General features: G+C 58.0%; 1 protein-coding gene across 4 annotated transcripts in view; it reads right to left on the reverse strand.

Annotated features, from left to right (window-relative positions):
* MACROD1 (mono-ADP ribosylhydrolase 1) overlaps positions 1-15105 on the reverse strand; it is a 154280-nt gene that overhangs the window by 138077 nt on the left and 1098 nt on the right. For all 4 annotated transcript variants that reach the window (XM_069566122.1, XM_069566120.1, XM_069566118.1 and 1 more), the window contains exons 2-3: positions 5378-5479; positions 4169-4285 (exon numbers count right to left, since the gene is read on the reverse strand). In XM_069566122.1, coding sequence (XP_069422223.1) covers positions 4169-4285; positions 5378-5479 — 219 coding nt within the window. The remainder of the gene's footprint in view (positions 1-4168; positions 4286-5377; positions 5480-15105) is intronic.

A 15105-nucleotide genomic window follows, 5' to 3' on the forward strand; every position in this document is an offset into this window, starting at 1 on the left:
AATTAATTGGTCCCTGAGGCGACGCGTGGCGCTCTGTTCAGACCGCGCTTCCACTGCTTTGTCACATTATATTCTACTTAGCTGCTCTCATGCTGACTTTCCAATACTAATTTATGGGGCCTCGCTTCGTGCTGGGCCCTCGGCCCAGGGCCGGACGGGCCTGAGTGCATGTCACCCTCAGCCCCACTCTCTGGGGTGGGGCCAACGACGCTCCATTTTTCAGATGGGGAAACAGAGGCTTGGAGACGCTGGACCGGAGGCCGCAGCATGGCTGACGGCAAAGTTAGGATTCCCAGCTAGCTCCTGGCCTCCGTGCCCACGGCCCTGGCACACCAGCCTGGGAGAGCTGGGCATGTCTGGGGGCAGCTCGGTCCCATCATGTCCTGAAGGCCAAAGCTAGCAATCGGACCCTGGAAGGACCCAGAGAGGGGTCTTCCTGTGTGCCAGGACACTTCTGTCTGAGATGCGGCTGTCTGTCAGGAAGTAGGGGCCCATAAGCACCGGCTTGGTTTGCTGGGAACTTCAAGGGCACGGAAGGGACCCTCTCAAGGTCACGATGCCTCCTCTCACAGTCCTCTCCTATCTCGTGGCAAAGGAAAGACATGAACACTCCAGAAGCTGATGCACCTCACTCCCCGGGGGGAACCCCTAGACCTGAGCTTTCTCCAGAGGAGATACCAGCCTGGTTCTCCCCACACGCAAGGAGAGACGTGGACCAAGCTGGAGAGGCAGGCGCTGCCCCGCAGAATGGGGGCTGCAGGAGCTCTCTGGCTTATCTGGGCAGCGTGGCAGCCCAATTTAATTAAGATGGATGCCGTGTGCCCCTGTGGGCAGGAGCCACAGCCAGAGCAGATGGCCGGAGCCCCAGACTCTCTCCAGGCTCTGCCTGAGCAAGTGGCCTCGGCCGGCAGCCACTGGGGCAAGTCCCAGGAGGGCCTGGGGGCCTGCACTGCACTAAGCGGGGTTGAGGGGCTTTGGTCCCGTCCCCTGGGACCTCATGCCCTGCCACCCGCCAGGCACACCCCCTTCTACTCAGCCCCAGCCCCCTCCATCTACCACATAACACACAAGAATGTGATACCCAGAACAGACCACACATGTGCATACTGTCACAGGCGCACACACAGCAAACACCCCAGTCACACATCAGACACCAGCAGAGCGGAGTGAAAACCAGTCCTGGACTTCAGATGCCAGGGGAACCTCTGCGAAACAGCCTGAGTCGCCGAAGTCCTGAGAGAGGCCGTGGGTGGAGACCCTCTGCGGGGAGGGGAGGAGTGAAGAGGGCAGGCAGGGAGGACACCCAGGGCCCCCCCTAGGGATGGTCTGGAGACACTCCCCCCAGCCCCAGCTCTCCAGGATGGATGGGGCTCCGGGGGTGCAGACCTCTTTCTCTCACAGGCCCTTTCCAGCGGCCTGCAGGCCTCCGCCTCCACGGTCCCTGCAGCTGGAGCCAGGCCCAGGCAGGATGGCATCTTCCCCACCCTTCCCCATCTGGTCCCGGGTACAAAGAGAGATGCCCCCCCACCCTACCCCCACCCCCGCAAAAAATCCAGAAGCTCCACAGCAGACCTCAAGCCCCCAGCCCTGTCCGACCCACACAGCTCCCCATGGGCCACCGAACCCAGCGGGGTCAACGCTTCCCTTGACTTCAAAAATAAAAATTTAAAAATTCCCACCCCGAGATAATTGCTGGGCTCCTTCTGCTCATTGTGGCGGCTCGGCGGTCGGCGCTGAGAAGCAATTATTCACGGCTAATGAGTATAATCAAGTCAAATAGAATTTAATGGACACGTATTCTCTTCCTGCTTGAAACTTTACATATGAATTAAGCACATATGGTTTTCACGAGGCACAGACCAGATTTATGCAGCCCCGAAAAGCCCCGCGTTGCCGCGACTTTTATTCCGCTAATAAACAGGCTGATTTACGGGCTCTGGGGGGCGCGGGAACCGTGATCTCTGCTGCCCCCTGGTGGGCGGCAGCCGCAGGCTGAGCCAAGGCTCAGGGAGGATGCTGGAGGGTCCCCAAACTACCAAGGACCCCTGAGATTCAATCAGAGTCAAGGCCACTCAACCACCTGGTCGGAAAGACCTGAAGGGAGGGTCTGCAGGGGACGCCGGCTCTGTGTGGAAGCTCTGCTGCGTGAGCATCCCAGTTCATGAGGATCAGCTCCTAACCAGGTTCCCACCACCTGCACCATCATGCAAGCCCAGGCAAGCCCACGGAGAAGGCGAGTCCCCAGACAGGTGTGGCAAACACGGCCGGCCCCCAGTCCTGGAGAATCAAACGAAGCCAGGGCCACAGTGCTTTCCAGAGAGCACGAAAGGCCGACAGAGCCTGCCCTCCAAGCTGCCCTCGGAGTCTGGCCAGGCACGGGGGTGCTCAGGAAGAGCCATTAATCATTCCTACAACCTCGGGCAGACTCCAGAGCCCCCAGCCCGCTCTATCTGCCTCCCACCAACACCCTGCCTCGGTCCCCACACCCTCCCTCCCGCCGCCAACCATCTACCTGGCTGTGAAGGAGCTGATAAGACGTCCCACTTGTCCCTCTGGCTGCTTTGCAGATCAGAAAGAAAGGCATGGTGTTGGCCAAAAAGTTCTCTCGGGCTTTTCCATACAATGTTAAGGAAAAACTCAGTTTTTGGCCCACCTATCTGGGCAGTGAAGGACAGGGAAGCCTGGCGTGCTGCAGTCCATGGGGTCGCAAAGAGTTGGACACGGCATAGTGACGGAACCAGAACATCAGCGGGGCACCTCGCACACCCTTGCCAGTGACTGCAGGGCCAGGGGCACCAGGAGGGGCAGCCTCACAGGCCTGTGGCACTGTCCCCTCAGCCGGGGCCCCTCAGCTTGGTCCTTCCACCCCAGGCCAGCCCTCCAGGGTCCAGGCAGCAAAAAGACCCTTCTCCTCTGGGCCACTATGACTTGTCTTAGCCCTGAGTCCCCCATATGGAGACCTCCCTGCCACCCACCATCCAAGTGGCCCGAGAGAAACACAAGAGCAGAAACCCCACCTCCTCTGCTCTGAGTCAGAACTCCTGCCTTCCCGTGACTGGTCACCTGTGCTCTGAGACAGGCAATGTGGGGAGAAGGAACACCCCTGTGGCCACACAGGTCTGCGAACATCAGCGAGGAGACACACAGCAATGCCGGAAGGACAGCCCCGGCCACCGACACGCAGGCGCCGAGGGGCCGAGCTGCCCCTCTCCCCGGGTCTCTTGAGCCCTGTCACTTAGCCAGCGCAGCATGGGCACTGCCCAGAACCAGAGTCACGCGGCCATTCCACCTCGGCCAGCTCTGGGGTCCACCAATGGCTGCAAGCCCAAGGGTGAGACAAAGGAGATTCGAGACGCTCCTGGGGTGCCCGAGACTGCGCAGCTGGGCCGGGGGGGCTCGCACAGCAGAGGTTCCCTATGAGTCGAAGTCCAAGACAAGAGGGTCTGCCCAGGTCTGCGAACCTCTCTCTAACAAGGAGGCTCCTTCCTGTGCCGCCTGGTACCCACAGTGGCGAGGAGGGGGGTACAGCTCCCACTTGCCCTTGTCCCCTGAACCATGTGAGCACCCGCTGGACTTGACAGTCCCTGACAGCCCACTCCTGACCTCGGCCAGACAACCACCACCTGGAAGGATTACAACCACCTTTCTCCCGCTCCCGAGAGGGGAGAGAAACAGCAGACTCCTCAACACATCACAAGAAATGGCTGCTGCAGGAAGCCAAGCATGGGCGCAGCAGCCTCTGCCCCCCAACCCTTCCCCCGACACGCTCCCCGACATGCTCCCTCGCCCGCCCCCCGTTCAGAGCGGGGCCAGGTGGGCAGGAGGCGGAAGAAGGAAAGCCGTGCTCGGGACCATCTGCAGCCCCCGAGGTCGGACCACCCCCTCTGGCCTCTGCCTTCCTGGCAGGGCCGCCCGGCGCAATTCCAGCCCAGCTCTCTCCCCTCCCGGCCGCTAATGGGTGTCAGAGCTTCGAGGCAGCTCAGCCAAGGCGTCCCTGACACGGCAGGTCAGGCTTTCCACGGGGAGAGGCGTCCGCGGCGCCAGCGGGCCACCCTCAACCGGCCACCAGAGCCTCACTGGAGCCAGGTGGCGTCCGGGTGGGCCTGGCACAGGGATGAGGCGGCCGCCCGGGTCTTGGACTCAGGCCCAGCCTGAAGGCCCCACTCACCGGCGTTGACGATGGCGTCCACCTCCAGCTTGGTGATGTCACCTCGGAACAGGGAGATCTTCTCGTTGAGCTGCTTGTCCTTCTTGTATTTGGGCTCCTCCACCTTCACGGTCACCCCTGGAACAAGCAGAGGCCGAGGGGTGGTCACAGGGAGGCCCCCACGGTGGAGCAAGCCACCAGGGACCCTGGTCAGGCAAGCCCCCATCAACCGCCCTCTGCTGCCAGAGGCAGGGTGCCTCGCGGGGACCAATGACGCGATTGAGGACAGCCCACACCGACCAAGCACCTACTATGTGCAGCACACACTCATCTCCTTGAATCGTCACAGCAATGCTCCACACAGGTAGAGAAGCCATGCCATCCATCCCCGTTTTACACACTGGGTCACCCAGACCTGAGGCTTCCCAGGTGGCTCAGTGGTAAAGAATCTGCCTGCCAGCGCAGGAGAGGAGGGTCCAATCCCTGGGTCGGGAAGATCCCCTGGAGAAGGAAATGGCAACCCACTCCAGCATTCTTGCCTGGACAACCCCATGGACAGAGGAGCCCTGGACTGGTGGGCTACAGCCCATGGGGTCGCAAACGAGTCGGGCACGACTCAGCAACTAAACAACATCAAACAACTGAGGCTCGGGAGCATTTCGTGACTTGGCCCGGGGTCCCGGTCACCAGTCCTGCAACGTGCGGGGCCAAGGTCCTCATGAGGACGCTGCCCTGCAGGCCACTGCACCAGGCCAGCAACTCCCCGCTCCAGCAGCCACGGCATTGCGCGTCTAAGGCTCAGTTTCCCAATGACATAACGGGGATAAGAGCCAAACCAAGGACTTCCCTGGGGTTCCGGTGGCTAAGACGCCACACATCCAGTGCAGGGGGCCCAGGTTCCATCCCTAATCAGGGACCTAGATCTCGAATGCTGCCACTAAGATTCTGCACTAAAGCCAAAACCAAAGATCCCCCAGGCCGCAACGAAGACCTGGTGCAGCCAAACAAATAAATATTCTTTTAAGAAAGAAAGAAATCATTTTTCAACAAACTACCAAACCTACCTCAGGCTGAAAAGAGGTGATACTTCAAAGTGCCCGGTACAGAGCAAGCACTCATAAATGCCGCCACCCTTCTTCTCTTTGGCCTTGTCTGGACGATGCTCCCCAGACAAGGGTCTGAAGGGACCACACCACACTCAGCCAGCTGGGTCCCCAGCGCAGGGCCTACCTTTCGCCGTCTCCTTCCACGTCGGGATCTTCTTCAGCCTGACGAAGTCCCGGCAGAAGTAATGCTCCTCCCGTTGTTTGTCACTAAGGCCCTTCAGAAACGCTGCAGCGGGATGGGGCAGGAGTCAGGCGGGCGGGGAGGGGAGCAGCCCAGGGGCCTCCCCACCGCCCACGGGTCTCCTGTCCACTTCCAGGGACGGCTCACTCTGTCCAAGGATGCAAAGCAGCCCTGTGCATTCACCCTTCCGAAAGCTCACAGGGAGGGCATGTGGAAGGAGGGTCCCCTGGAAGATCTTGTCCCGCCCCCTTTGTTAGGAAGGGAAATTGAGGCTCATGGAGGTGGAGGGTGCCTCAGGGGTTCAGAATTAAACTCTGCCAATTGCCAGCTGCTTCCACACCTCTGAGCCCCTAGCATCCTCATGTATAGAATGGGGATTAAGACAGCCCTTGCACAGTGATTTCAAGCTTACTCATACATGCTAAGGCCAGGCAGGTTGGTGGCACTGAATCAGTTACATCATCAATCAGTTACATCATCATTGCTGTTATGTGTAGGCAGCAGGACACAGGGAACCAGGACAACCGTCCTCCTCACAGACCGGCAGAACCAAGCAGGTGTGGTGCCTGTTTGCCGCAGGCCCCCTGCATTGCCAGAGGGCTCCCCACCCACAGATGCCCCGCTGGGGTGTCCCCAGCTTGAATCAAGGGCGTGGCTGGAATCCTCCCCATTTTACAGATGAGCAAATGGTCCCAGGAAGGTTCGGAGGCCACCTGTGGTCAGACGGCTAGTGATTTGTGTGGGAAGCTAGGCCCTCCTCATCCGCTCACAGACTCTGGGTCCACCCAGGCTGGTTCCCCTTGCTGGGCCTGGTCTTCCCTTTGGGCCGCACCAGGCAGGGGAGCAGCGGTCCAGGCTTGCGGCTCGTGGGCTCCCCCTGCCGGCCCCAGGCCACCAGGGCAGCCAGGCTCCGTCGACCCGCTCCCCTGCACCACTCCATCCAGGCTCTGCCTCTCCCTGGCAGTCCGAACACACATCAGTCAGTTAACAGGCATTTACTGAGCTCCCACCACGCACCAAGGCTTCCAAGGTGGCGCCAGTGGTGAAGAACCCAAGGCAGGAGACATAAGAGACACAGGTTCGATCCCTGGGTCAGAAAGACCCCCTGGAGAAGGAAATAGCAACCCACTCCAGTATTCGTGCCTGGAGAATCCCATGGACAGAGGAGCCTCGTGGGCTACAGTCCACGGGGTCACAAAGAGTCAGACTCGACTGAAGCAGCTTAGCACGCACGCACGAACCACGCACCAAGCCTGGGAGGCAAGTGAGGTCTGGGGCCTGACCGAGCAGAGGGGAGGCTGGACCAGCCTCCTGGAAGAGGTACCCCCAATGTCTCCAGTCTGCCCCAAGAGCTGCAAACCACTGGAGAAAACTCCCACCAACCGAGCAGAGGCCCCCTCTAAGCTCTCCAACTCCCCCAGGTGGCCAAGGCAGCTGCTGCTTTGGAAGTGAGTCTCCCCTCCCCCTTCTCCCTCTCCAAGCCTCCTCCACTCGTCCTCCCAGTCAGACAGCTACAGGGTGCTGCCTCCCCTCCACACACACACCTGCCCACATCGCGTTCTCCTTCTCTCGGGTCAGTGGGCACGAAGGTCCATCCTCCCAGCCGACACTGCCCAGCTCACCTCCCGAGGACTCCTCCTGCGCTCCCCCTCCACCAGGCTGCCCTCAAACACCTTCTCCTGTACCCACTCTACGAAAACAGAACCCTCCCTCGACCCCGCATGCCATGCACTGTAGCTGTGGCCTCCTCTCTCTGCTTCTCTCCTCCACCGCCTACGTTCTTTCTGTCTTCACGTCCTCCTCCCCCCAACCCCACCTCTCCGTCAAGGCCAAGGTCAGAGGCACCACGCTGGCCGCTTGAACTCACTCAGTGGCCCTTCCTGGCCTCCCCTGTGTGCTCAGCACCCCCGACCCCTTCTTCCCTCTCTGGACCCCGCCTCCTGGCCCCAGGCCGCTCCCTGGCCCTCCACAGCCTCCTTGTGGCCTCCCTACTTCCTTAATCCACATCCTCCTTTCTTTTTCTTTTAAAGATTTTTTTTTTTCTTATGTAGATCACGTTTAAAGTCTCTGCTGAGTTTGTTACAAAATCGTTTCCGGCTTTTTTGAAAAATGTTTTGGCTTTCTGGCCCTAGGGAATGTGAGATCTTAGCTCAAGGATGGAACCCACACACACCCCTGCACTGGAAGGCGAAGTCCCAACCGCTGGACCACCAGGGAAGTCTCTCTCCATGGTCTTCACATCAGTTCCATGCATCCCAAATCCCGGGCTGCACCTCCAGCTCTCATCTCTTCTGAGCATCTGCCCCCAAAGGCCTGCAGCCTGCTCTCATCCCCAAACTCTCTGCGTGCAGAACTGAACCTCAGACCCCTCCGTCCTTCCTACCTTCTCAGTGGGTGGCCCCAGACTTTGCCCAGTCTTTCCTTTCTCTTCCTTCCCCCTTCTATCCATCTGCAGACTGTCAGATTTATCCCCACACCACCATGGAAGCCAGGCCTTCTGCTTATCCCCCCCAGGGCCAAGCCTCCATCATTAACTGCTCCCTAGCAGCAGCAGCAGCAGTGCCCTCTGGAAGCCCCCACTCCCAGCTGACTTTTGGTGCCCACACTGACACAGCAGCCCAGAGATCTCAGGAACAGAAGTCAGAAGCAGTCTCTCGGTGCAAAGCTCAGCTCAAACTCCAGGTCCTTACTCATGCTTGGAGAGCCCACCTCTTTCCGCAATCTCCTCCCGGGCTACCCTGCCCACTGCACTTCAACCCTGAGCCTTCCAGTTCCCCCAGCAGCCAAGCTGTTGCCTGCCTCAGGGCCTTTGCGCCTGCTGTACCTCCCGCCTGGTCTTCCTTTACTGCCCCTCCTCCTGGCCCTCCCCCTCCCCAGAATAGCTGCCTGCCCTACCATCTGTGTTCTGCTTGACCCTGGCTGTATGCAGGCTGGTCGTATTTATGCTGGATTCCCAGCACCGGGCACAGCATAGGGCACATGTGGGGGTCCCTGGGGTGAATCAGTGCACCAAGGATCTGAGACCTGAAGGCTGAGGGCAAGTTTGCTGAAAGGACAGGGTCTTCTGGGAGGAGGGAGCAGCACGTTCAAAAGCCTTGATGTAGGAGAGAGCATTTGCGTGGGGAATGGAGCGAGATCTAGAGCAGCTGGACTGGGGAGCAAACGCTAGGCTCTGGGTGCCTCCCCAGCTTGTCCGAGGCCCATGCTAGCCCAGCGCCCAGCTGTGCAGGGGTTTCCACTCCGCTCTTGCTCCTCGGTCCCCCAGGTCTGGGCTCATGCCCCCCGACTGTCGTGTTCATGGGCAAGGCACTCACCCTCTCAGCCTCCGTTTTCTCATCTCTAGAATAGGGGCAAGGAAGGCCCTCCCCAGCACCCGAGCTTGCTGTGAGCGAGAAGGTAGCTATGAAAACGCAGAGGAAGCCGTCGGTACCATCCACGCATCAGACACACTCACTCCTTCCTGGGAGTGAGATCTGTTGTTGCTGCTCAGGCGCTAAGTCCTGTCTGACTCCTTGCGACCCCATGGACTGCAGCCCACCAGGCTCCTCTGTCCATGGACTTCTCAGGCAAGAATACTGGAGTGGGTTGCCATTCCCTCCTCCAGGGGACCTCCCTGACCCAGGAATCGAAGCCAAGTCTCCTGTACTGCAGGCAGGTTCTTCACCATCCGAGCCACCAGGAAAGCCCTTTTAAGTTATCTGGGTCCCCATGTTTGTCCTCTTGCACAGCTGTGACCAAAGACCCACCCCCACCCCGAGGCCTCAGGATGCTCGAGAACCAGTGCTCACAGCCAGCTGGACTGTGGCCAATGAAAGCCCATGCTGTGACACCGGAGGGGCTGGTCCAAGGCGACCCCCAGGACTCCCACAGCGGAGTTCCTTGAGCTGGGGCAGCCCCAGGCACCCAGAGATGGCTCAGGTCCCCTAGCAGACACCATCTGGCAGAGACCACCACTTTGCTTTACAAAAGCAGCTGAGCAATCGGCCCTGTGACCGGCAAGCAGAAGGAACCCAGGGCAGGAGCCGGCCCAGGGCTCTGTCCTGTACTGTCCCCCCCAGGACCCGGGGCCTGCTCTGAGAGACTCCCAGCCCCGACAGCCCCCTTCTCTCCAGCAAAGACCAAAACACGGCTCTACTTCCCAGAGATGGCCAAGGAAGACCGCCAGAGCTGCCTATATGGCCACCAGCGGTCGAGGTGCTGGCCCTGGGGACACCTGTCAGCCTGCCCTTCCAGTCTGTGACCCCCAAGTGCACACCTCCTAGGGCCGGTGTGTGGGGTGCCAAGTCCTCGTTCATCTCCAGAGCAAAGTGGCGACCCGGAAGAGCTACAGGCAGTGCTAGTCTGATTTGTGGGAGAGAAGCCAGCTGAAGACCCGAGCCTTTAGGGCCTCAGCTTCACCTGCCGCGGGGCTGCCCCCAGGCTCCCCCACTAGCTCCAGGAGGAGAAGCAGGACCCCAGGGTGGGCATGTGCCCCACGCATGTCTTTTTTTAAATAAATATTTTCATTTATTTGGCTGTGCCGGGTCTTTGTTGCGGCATGTGGGATCTAGTTCCCTGCCCAAAGATCAAACCCAGGTCCCCTGCATTGGGAGGGAGAAGTCTTACCCACTCGGCCACCAGGGAAGTCCTGCCCCACGCATTTCTGACACGCACTACCTCCCTCTGCCAGAAGCACAGGTGCAGACTTAAAGCACAAGTGAGTTTTATTTTTCTTAGAAAAGATGTACAACATACGCTTTAATTTTCTTTCTGTTTTGGAGAGGTGAGAGTATTTCACAGCTCAGTGAGACAGGTGCTGGAAAAAAGATGTTTGCAGTAAAGTTTGATGGGGAGGTCTGACCCCAGACGAAGCTTTCAGCAGCTCCCAGGCACGGCTGGAGGAAGCAGGTTGTGCCAGAACCATAAAGTGCAGTGGGTGAACAGGAATTCAATGATGTGTTTTAAGAAGTGTCTTTATGGCGCTTCCTGACGGTGTTCGGAAAGGTTGAGGGTGGGCTGGTGAGTACCTTCTCTTCTGGAGAAGGCCAGGTGGGCAGGGCTGATAAGGGTTGGGTCTTGGAACCCTGAGGCAGGGGCATTAGTCACCCAGGCTCCCCATCCCCGGAGAGCAGGTGCTCGTCAAAGCCTGTGGCACGAGCCACGGGGAGACAGCACGAGGCACCCTGGAGGTTGTCTACCCTCCCAGGCCCCCTGCCGGCCCCTGCGCTGGGATGTGCCAAGGCTGCTTTCCCAGAAGACAGGTGGGAGAAGCCCCCCAAGTCCCAGGTGTGCCTGGAAATTTTCCCGGTTCAGCAGTCAAATCAGATGAATCATCTGCTCTGCGTGAAACCCCACAGGGGTGGGCTTTCGCCCTGCCCTGGGCAGACAGGCTCCCAGGGAGAGGGAGCGGGTCAGGGCTCTAGCACTCGAGACCATGGCGGATACAAGTTTACATGAGCCCTGGGTCTCCAGGGCCAGAAGAGAACAGAGAGAGGAGACAGACCTGAGGGGTGACAAGGAAGGGGGGCTGCTGGGGACCCTTTGGCTACTGCGTACAAAACGTTTCTAATGTGATCCTAGCACAACTTACAAATCGGGTGCTGTTGGTCCCATTTTACAGATGAGGAAACTGAGGCTCAGGGAGCATGGAAGCAGTGGTGCTGGGGCTTGCCATGTCTGATAACACCAATGTTCATTCTCTTTTTAGCACACAGCTCCACCCCTACTGCAGGCCAGAAGGGACCTGCCATTCTTCTGGAGACCAGGCCCCTCCTGTGATGACAAAGCCCCCACTGCCTGACCTTAATGCCCCTCACACCGACAGGCCTTATAGAAGGACTGTTTCCATACTCTTTCTGATGAAAAGGCATAACCTGGGGTGGGGGTAATGAGGCATCCTAGAACTGAGAGAATTAAGCTAAAGGAATTAACCCCTGGCCAGTGAAATCAGATACTGCAGAGGTCTCTCAAAGAGACTGAATGTCTCCTGGGCAGGAAGATCCAGCCTGATGGTATTTACTTACCTAGAGGGAAAACAGGTCCCTACAAGTGGGCTGTCAGCCTAAAGCCAGAACAAAGAAATGCACAGAACCCAGGCAGAATGTGGCCATCTGTCCAGCACTCTACCATGAACTGAGGCTGCTGCACTCGGGGCCCAGAGGGCTCAGCTCTGCGTTTGGACTGAAACACTGAACAACCGCCCAAGGAAGTGGGGAGGTGTGCTCAGGACAACGGGATCCGCTTCCAAATCAGTCAACCATCTCCCTAGTTGAGAACACATGCTGCTGAACAAACCTAAGACTACAACTTGGCTTCTAACATTGTGGGGCTGGAGAAGACTCTTGAGAATCCTTTGGATTGCGAGGAGATCCAACCAGTCAATCCTAAAGGAAATCAAACCTGGATATTCACTGGAAGGATGGATGCTGAAGCTGAAGCTGAGCTTTGACCACCTGATGGTTAATTCCAGTGAGTTCCAGAGCCAACTCACTGGAAAAGACACTGATGCTGGGAAGACTGAGGGCAGAAGAAGAGGGTGGCAGAGGATGAGATAGCTAGATAGCATCACCAACTCCATGGACGTGAATTTGAGCAAACTCCAGGTGACAGTGACAGACAGGGAAGCCTGGTGTGCTGCAGTCCATGGGGTCGCAAAGAGTCGGACACGACTTAGCCACTGAACAACAAGGGCTCTTCCACAGGGAGAGGAGGCCCTGCCCAGGCGCACATTTCCAGATCCGGTGCTATTATATTTCCCACCATGAACTGCACCTCAACCCTCTGAACTACACATTAGTCTCCTGTGAGTTTGGTTACTATGTGCCAGTCTTTGAGAGAGGGTCATCTCAGGCACAGACAAGAGTTGAGCCGCCCTTGTAGGTATATCCCCAACTGAAAGGCGAGAATGTGTCCATCAAAGACACGTGCAAGGATATTCAGAGCAGCTTTATTCCCAAATGTCCCAAACTGGAAACCAAATGACCACAACAAGGAGACTGCGCGGACAAACTGTGGCACACCATGGACTATCACCCAGCAATAAGAAAGAGCGAACTGTGGGTACACCCGATAACATGGATGAATCACACAGACGTTGAGTAAAAGTAACTGTACACACTGTGTGTATGCCTCTGATGATACGAAGTTCAAGAGAAAACAAAATGAAGAGATAGAAGAAAGATTAGCTGTAAGGGATACTGATTGGAAAGAGGCTCAAAGGAACCTTCTGGGGCAATGGCAGTGTTCTACCTACTGACCAGAGTGGCGGTTGCACAGCTGGATACCTACGTAAAAGTACACTGGCTGCAGCAATTCCCTGGCAAGCCAGTGGTCAGGGGCTTCCCCAGTGGCTCAGCGGTGAAGAATCTGCCTGCAGTGCAGGAGCTGCAGGAGGTGTGGGTTCGATCCCTGCGTCAGGAAGATCCCCTAGAGGGCATGGCAACCCACTCCAGTATTCTTGCCTGGAGCATCATCATGGACAGAGGAGCCTGGTGGGCTACAGTTCATGGGGTCACTAAGAGTCGGACACAACTGAGCAACTTAGCACGCACACACGCCAGTGGTTAAGACGTGGCTCTTTCACTGCCATAGACCCGGGTTCAATCCCTGGTCAGGGAACTAAGATCTCACAGGCCATGCAGCCAAAAAATAGAGTACACCAACTGTACACTTGAGGTCTGTACACTTGATGTACTTTACTATACAGTATAACTCAGCTGAACATGTATATGAATGTAATGAAGAAATAGTGTGGGGATCTTCCAGGATCAAAGCTTCTTTGGGAGTTCCCTCGTGGCCTATTGGTTAGGATTCTGGGCTTTCACTACCATGTCCTGGGTTCAGTCCCTGGTTGTGGAACTGACATCTTGCAAGTTGAGCAGCACGGTCAAATAAATAAATAACAGATCAAAGCTTGAACCCCAGCCAGAGGCAGAAGCTACTTGAGGCAGTCTCCCGGTGTGGTGGTTTTAAAAATATGCCCCCAATTCTTTGATCTTCTTCCCTTCCAAAGGTGGAAACTAATTTCCCTCCCCTTGAATGTGGACCAGAGGCATTAAGCCAGCAGCCACTTCACAGGAGCCAGCCACCTGGGAAGGGCCCTCTCTATCTCTAACCAAATCCCCGCCTCCTGAGAAACCCTGAGCCTGGCCACCCCGCTAAGCTACTCCCAGCTTCCAGACCTTCAGGGACTGAGAGATAATAGAAACGTTTGCTGTTTCAAGCCACTAAGTGTCCTGGTAGTCTGTTACTAAGCTGCAATAGATAACTAAAACACGGATCTTTCTGTATCACCCCCACAAACTACCACCTAATGGCTACTGGTGGGGTGGGCTTCCACCTAGGTCTGGGGTTCCTGGGGCAAGCCCAGCCTCCCCACACTGCCCCTGCCTGGACAAACTCAGGAGCTCAGGCAGCCCTGCCCGTCTCGGCTTCTTGAAGCACCGACCTTTACCAGGCGTTGTCTCATTGCCCTAACACATCCCCCTGCTTCTTCACCTAAGCTCTGTGAGGGGAGGGTCCCCACCTGTCTCCCCAGCATAGCAGTGCTGGCCACACGGAAGGCGCTGGATAAAAACGGACCAAATGAATGGAAATCCCAGATCCTAGCAGACAGACACCACAGCAGCCTGGGAATTCCTGGTCCATTAGCTTCAAGAGGTCTGGAAGTTTTCAGCGCCGGCAAGGAGTGTGAGGGGCGGAGAGCTGGGTCCTACAGAAAGCAGCAGACCCAGGAACAGGTGTCTGGGCCTCCAGCCTTCCAAGCTCTCCTTCCCACCACCCTGAGATGCTGTTCTCTGACGAAGAAGGGAAATCAGGGCTCCCTGTGGGGACAGTCCCCGTGCCAGGGAGCCACTCCCCACCCTGACCCTGGATGTTCTGGGGCCAGGGCTTGAAGGGGTGACAAGCATTCCTTTTGCCCCGGGAGCAAAGTCAAGTGCTTCCGGCTGGTGCTTTAAGATCCCAGCGAAGGCATCACAACTCAACGACAAGAGTAGTTCATCTCGAACTCTACCTCCAATCCCAGAGGACGCCTCCTCTAACCCTCAACCGCGGCCCGCCCCAGGCCTGCCTCCCCAGCCCCATTGGCTGAACCCTCGCCACCGCAAGTCCCAGCCAATGAGCTGCCGTCCCTGCCCTTTTGAAAGGCGATCCAGCCGGGAATGGTCACAAGAGGCCAAGGAGCATGCCCTGAAGGGCAGGGGCAGCTGGACTGGCAGCCGGGGCTATTTCAGGCTCTGCAGGTCAGGTTGCCTGACTTCCCTCCTCTGTTCTGGCCCAGAGGCCAGCCCTGGGACTCATGCCCACCAGGACTCATGGCCCGCGCCGCCCCCCTCCCCGACCCCCCCGCGGCCCCAGCCGGAGGAAATGGCTTGATTCCTGGGTGTGGGGAGCAGGGGTGTCACTGTTCTCAGAGACACAACCTCCCCTCTCGGCCCTGCCCCGCCCCCCTCCTCCGCCCTGTGTCCCCCAGGAATGAGGCAGAGAGCTCACAAGTGTCCAGAGGCCAACGAGAAGGGCTAAAGGGCAACAGACCACGTGCCCAGAGAGGAAGGCCCCGGGGGGTATGGGGGGAGGTGTGACCGGCCTGCCCAGGGAGGCCCGTTCCTTGTGGCTATCTGATTCCACCAGGTGGGATGCCAGCCCCATAGCCCATTCCCTGCCACTCTAAAATGTCACCACTTGAGAAACCC

The sequence above is a fragment of the Ovis canadensis genome, chromosome 21, assembly GCF_042477335.2.
Source record: "Ovis canadensis isolate MfBH-ARS-UI-01 breed Bighorn chromosome 21, ARS-UI_OviCan_v2, whole genome shotgun sequence".
NCBI classification, from domain to species: Eukaryota; Metazoa; Chordata; class Mammalia; order Artiodactyla; family Bovidae; genus Ovis; species Ovis canadensis.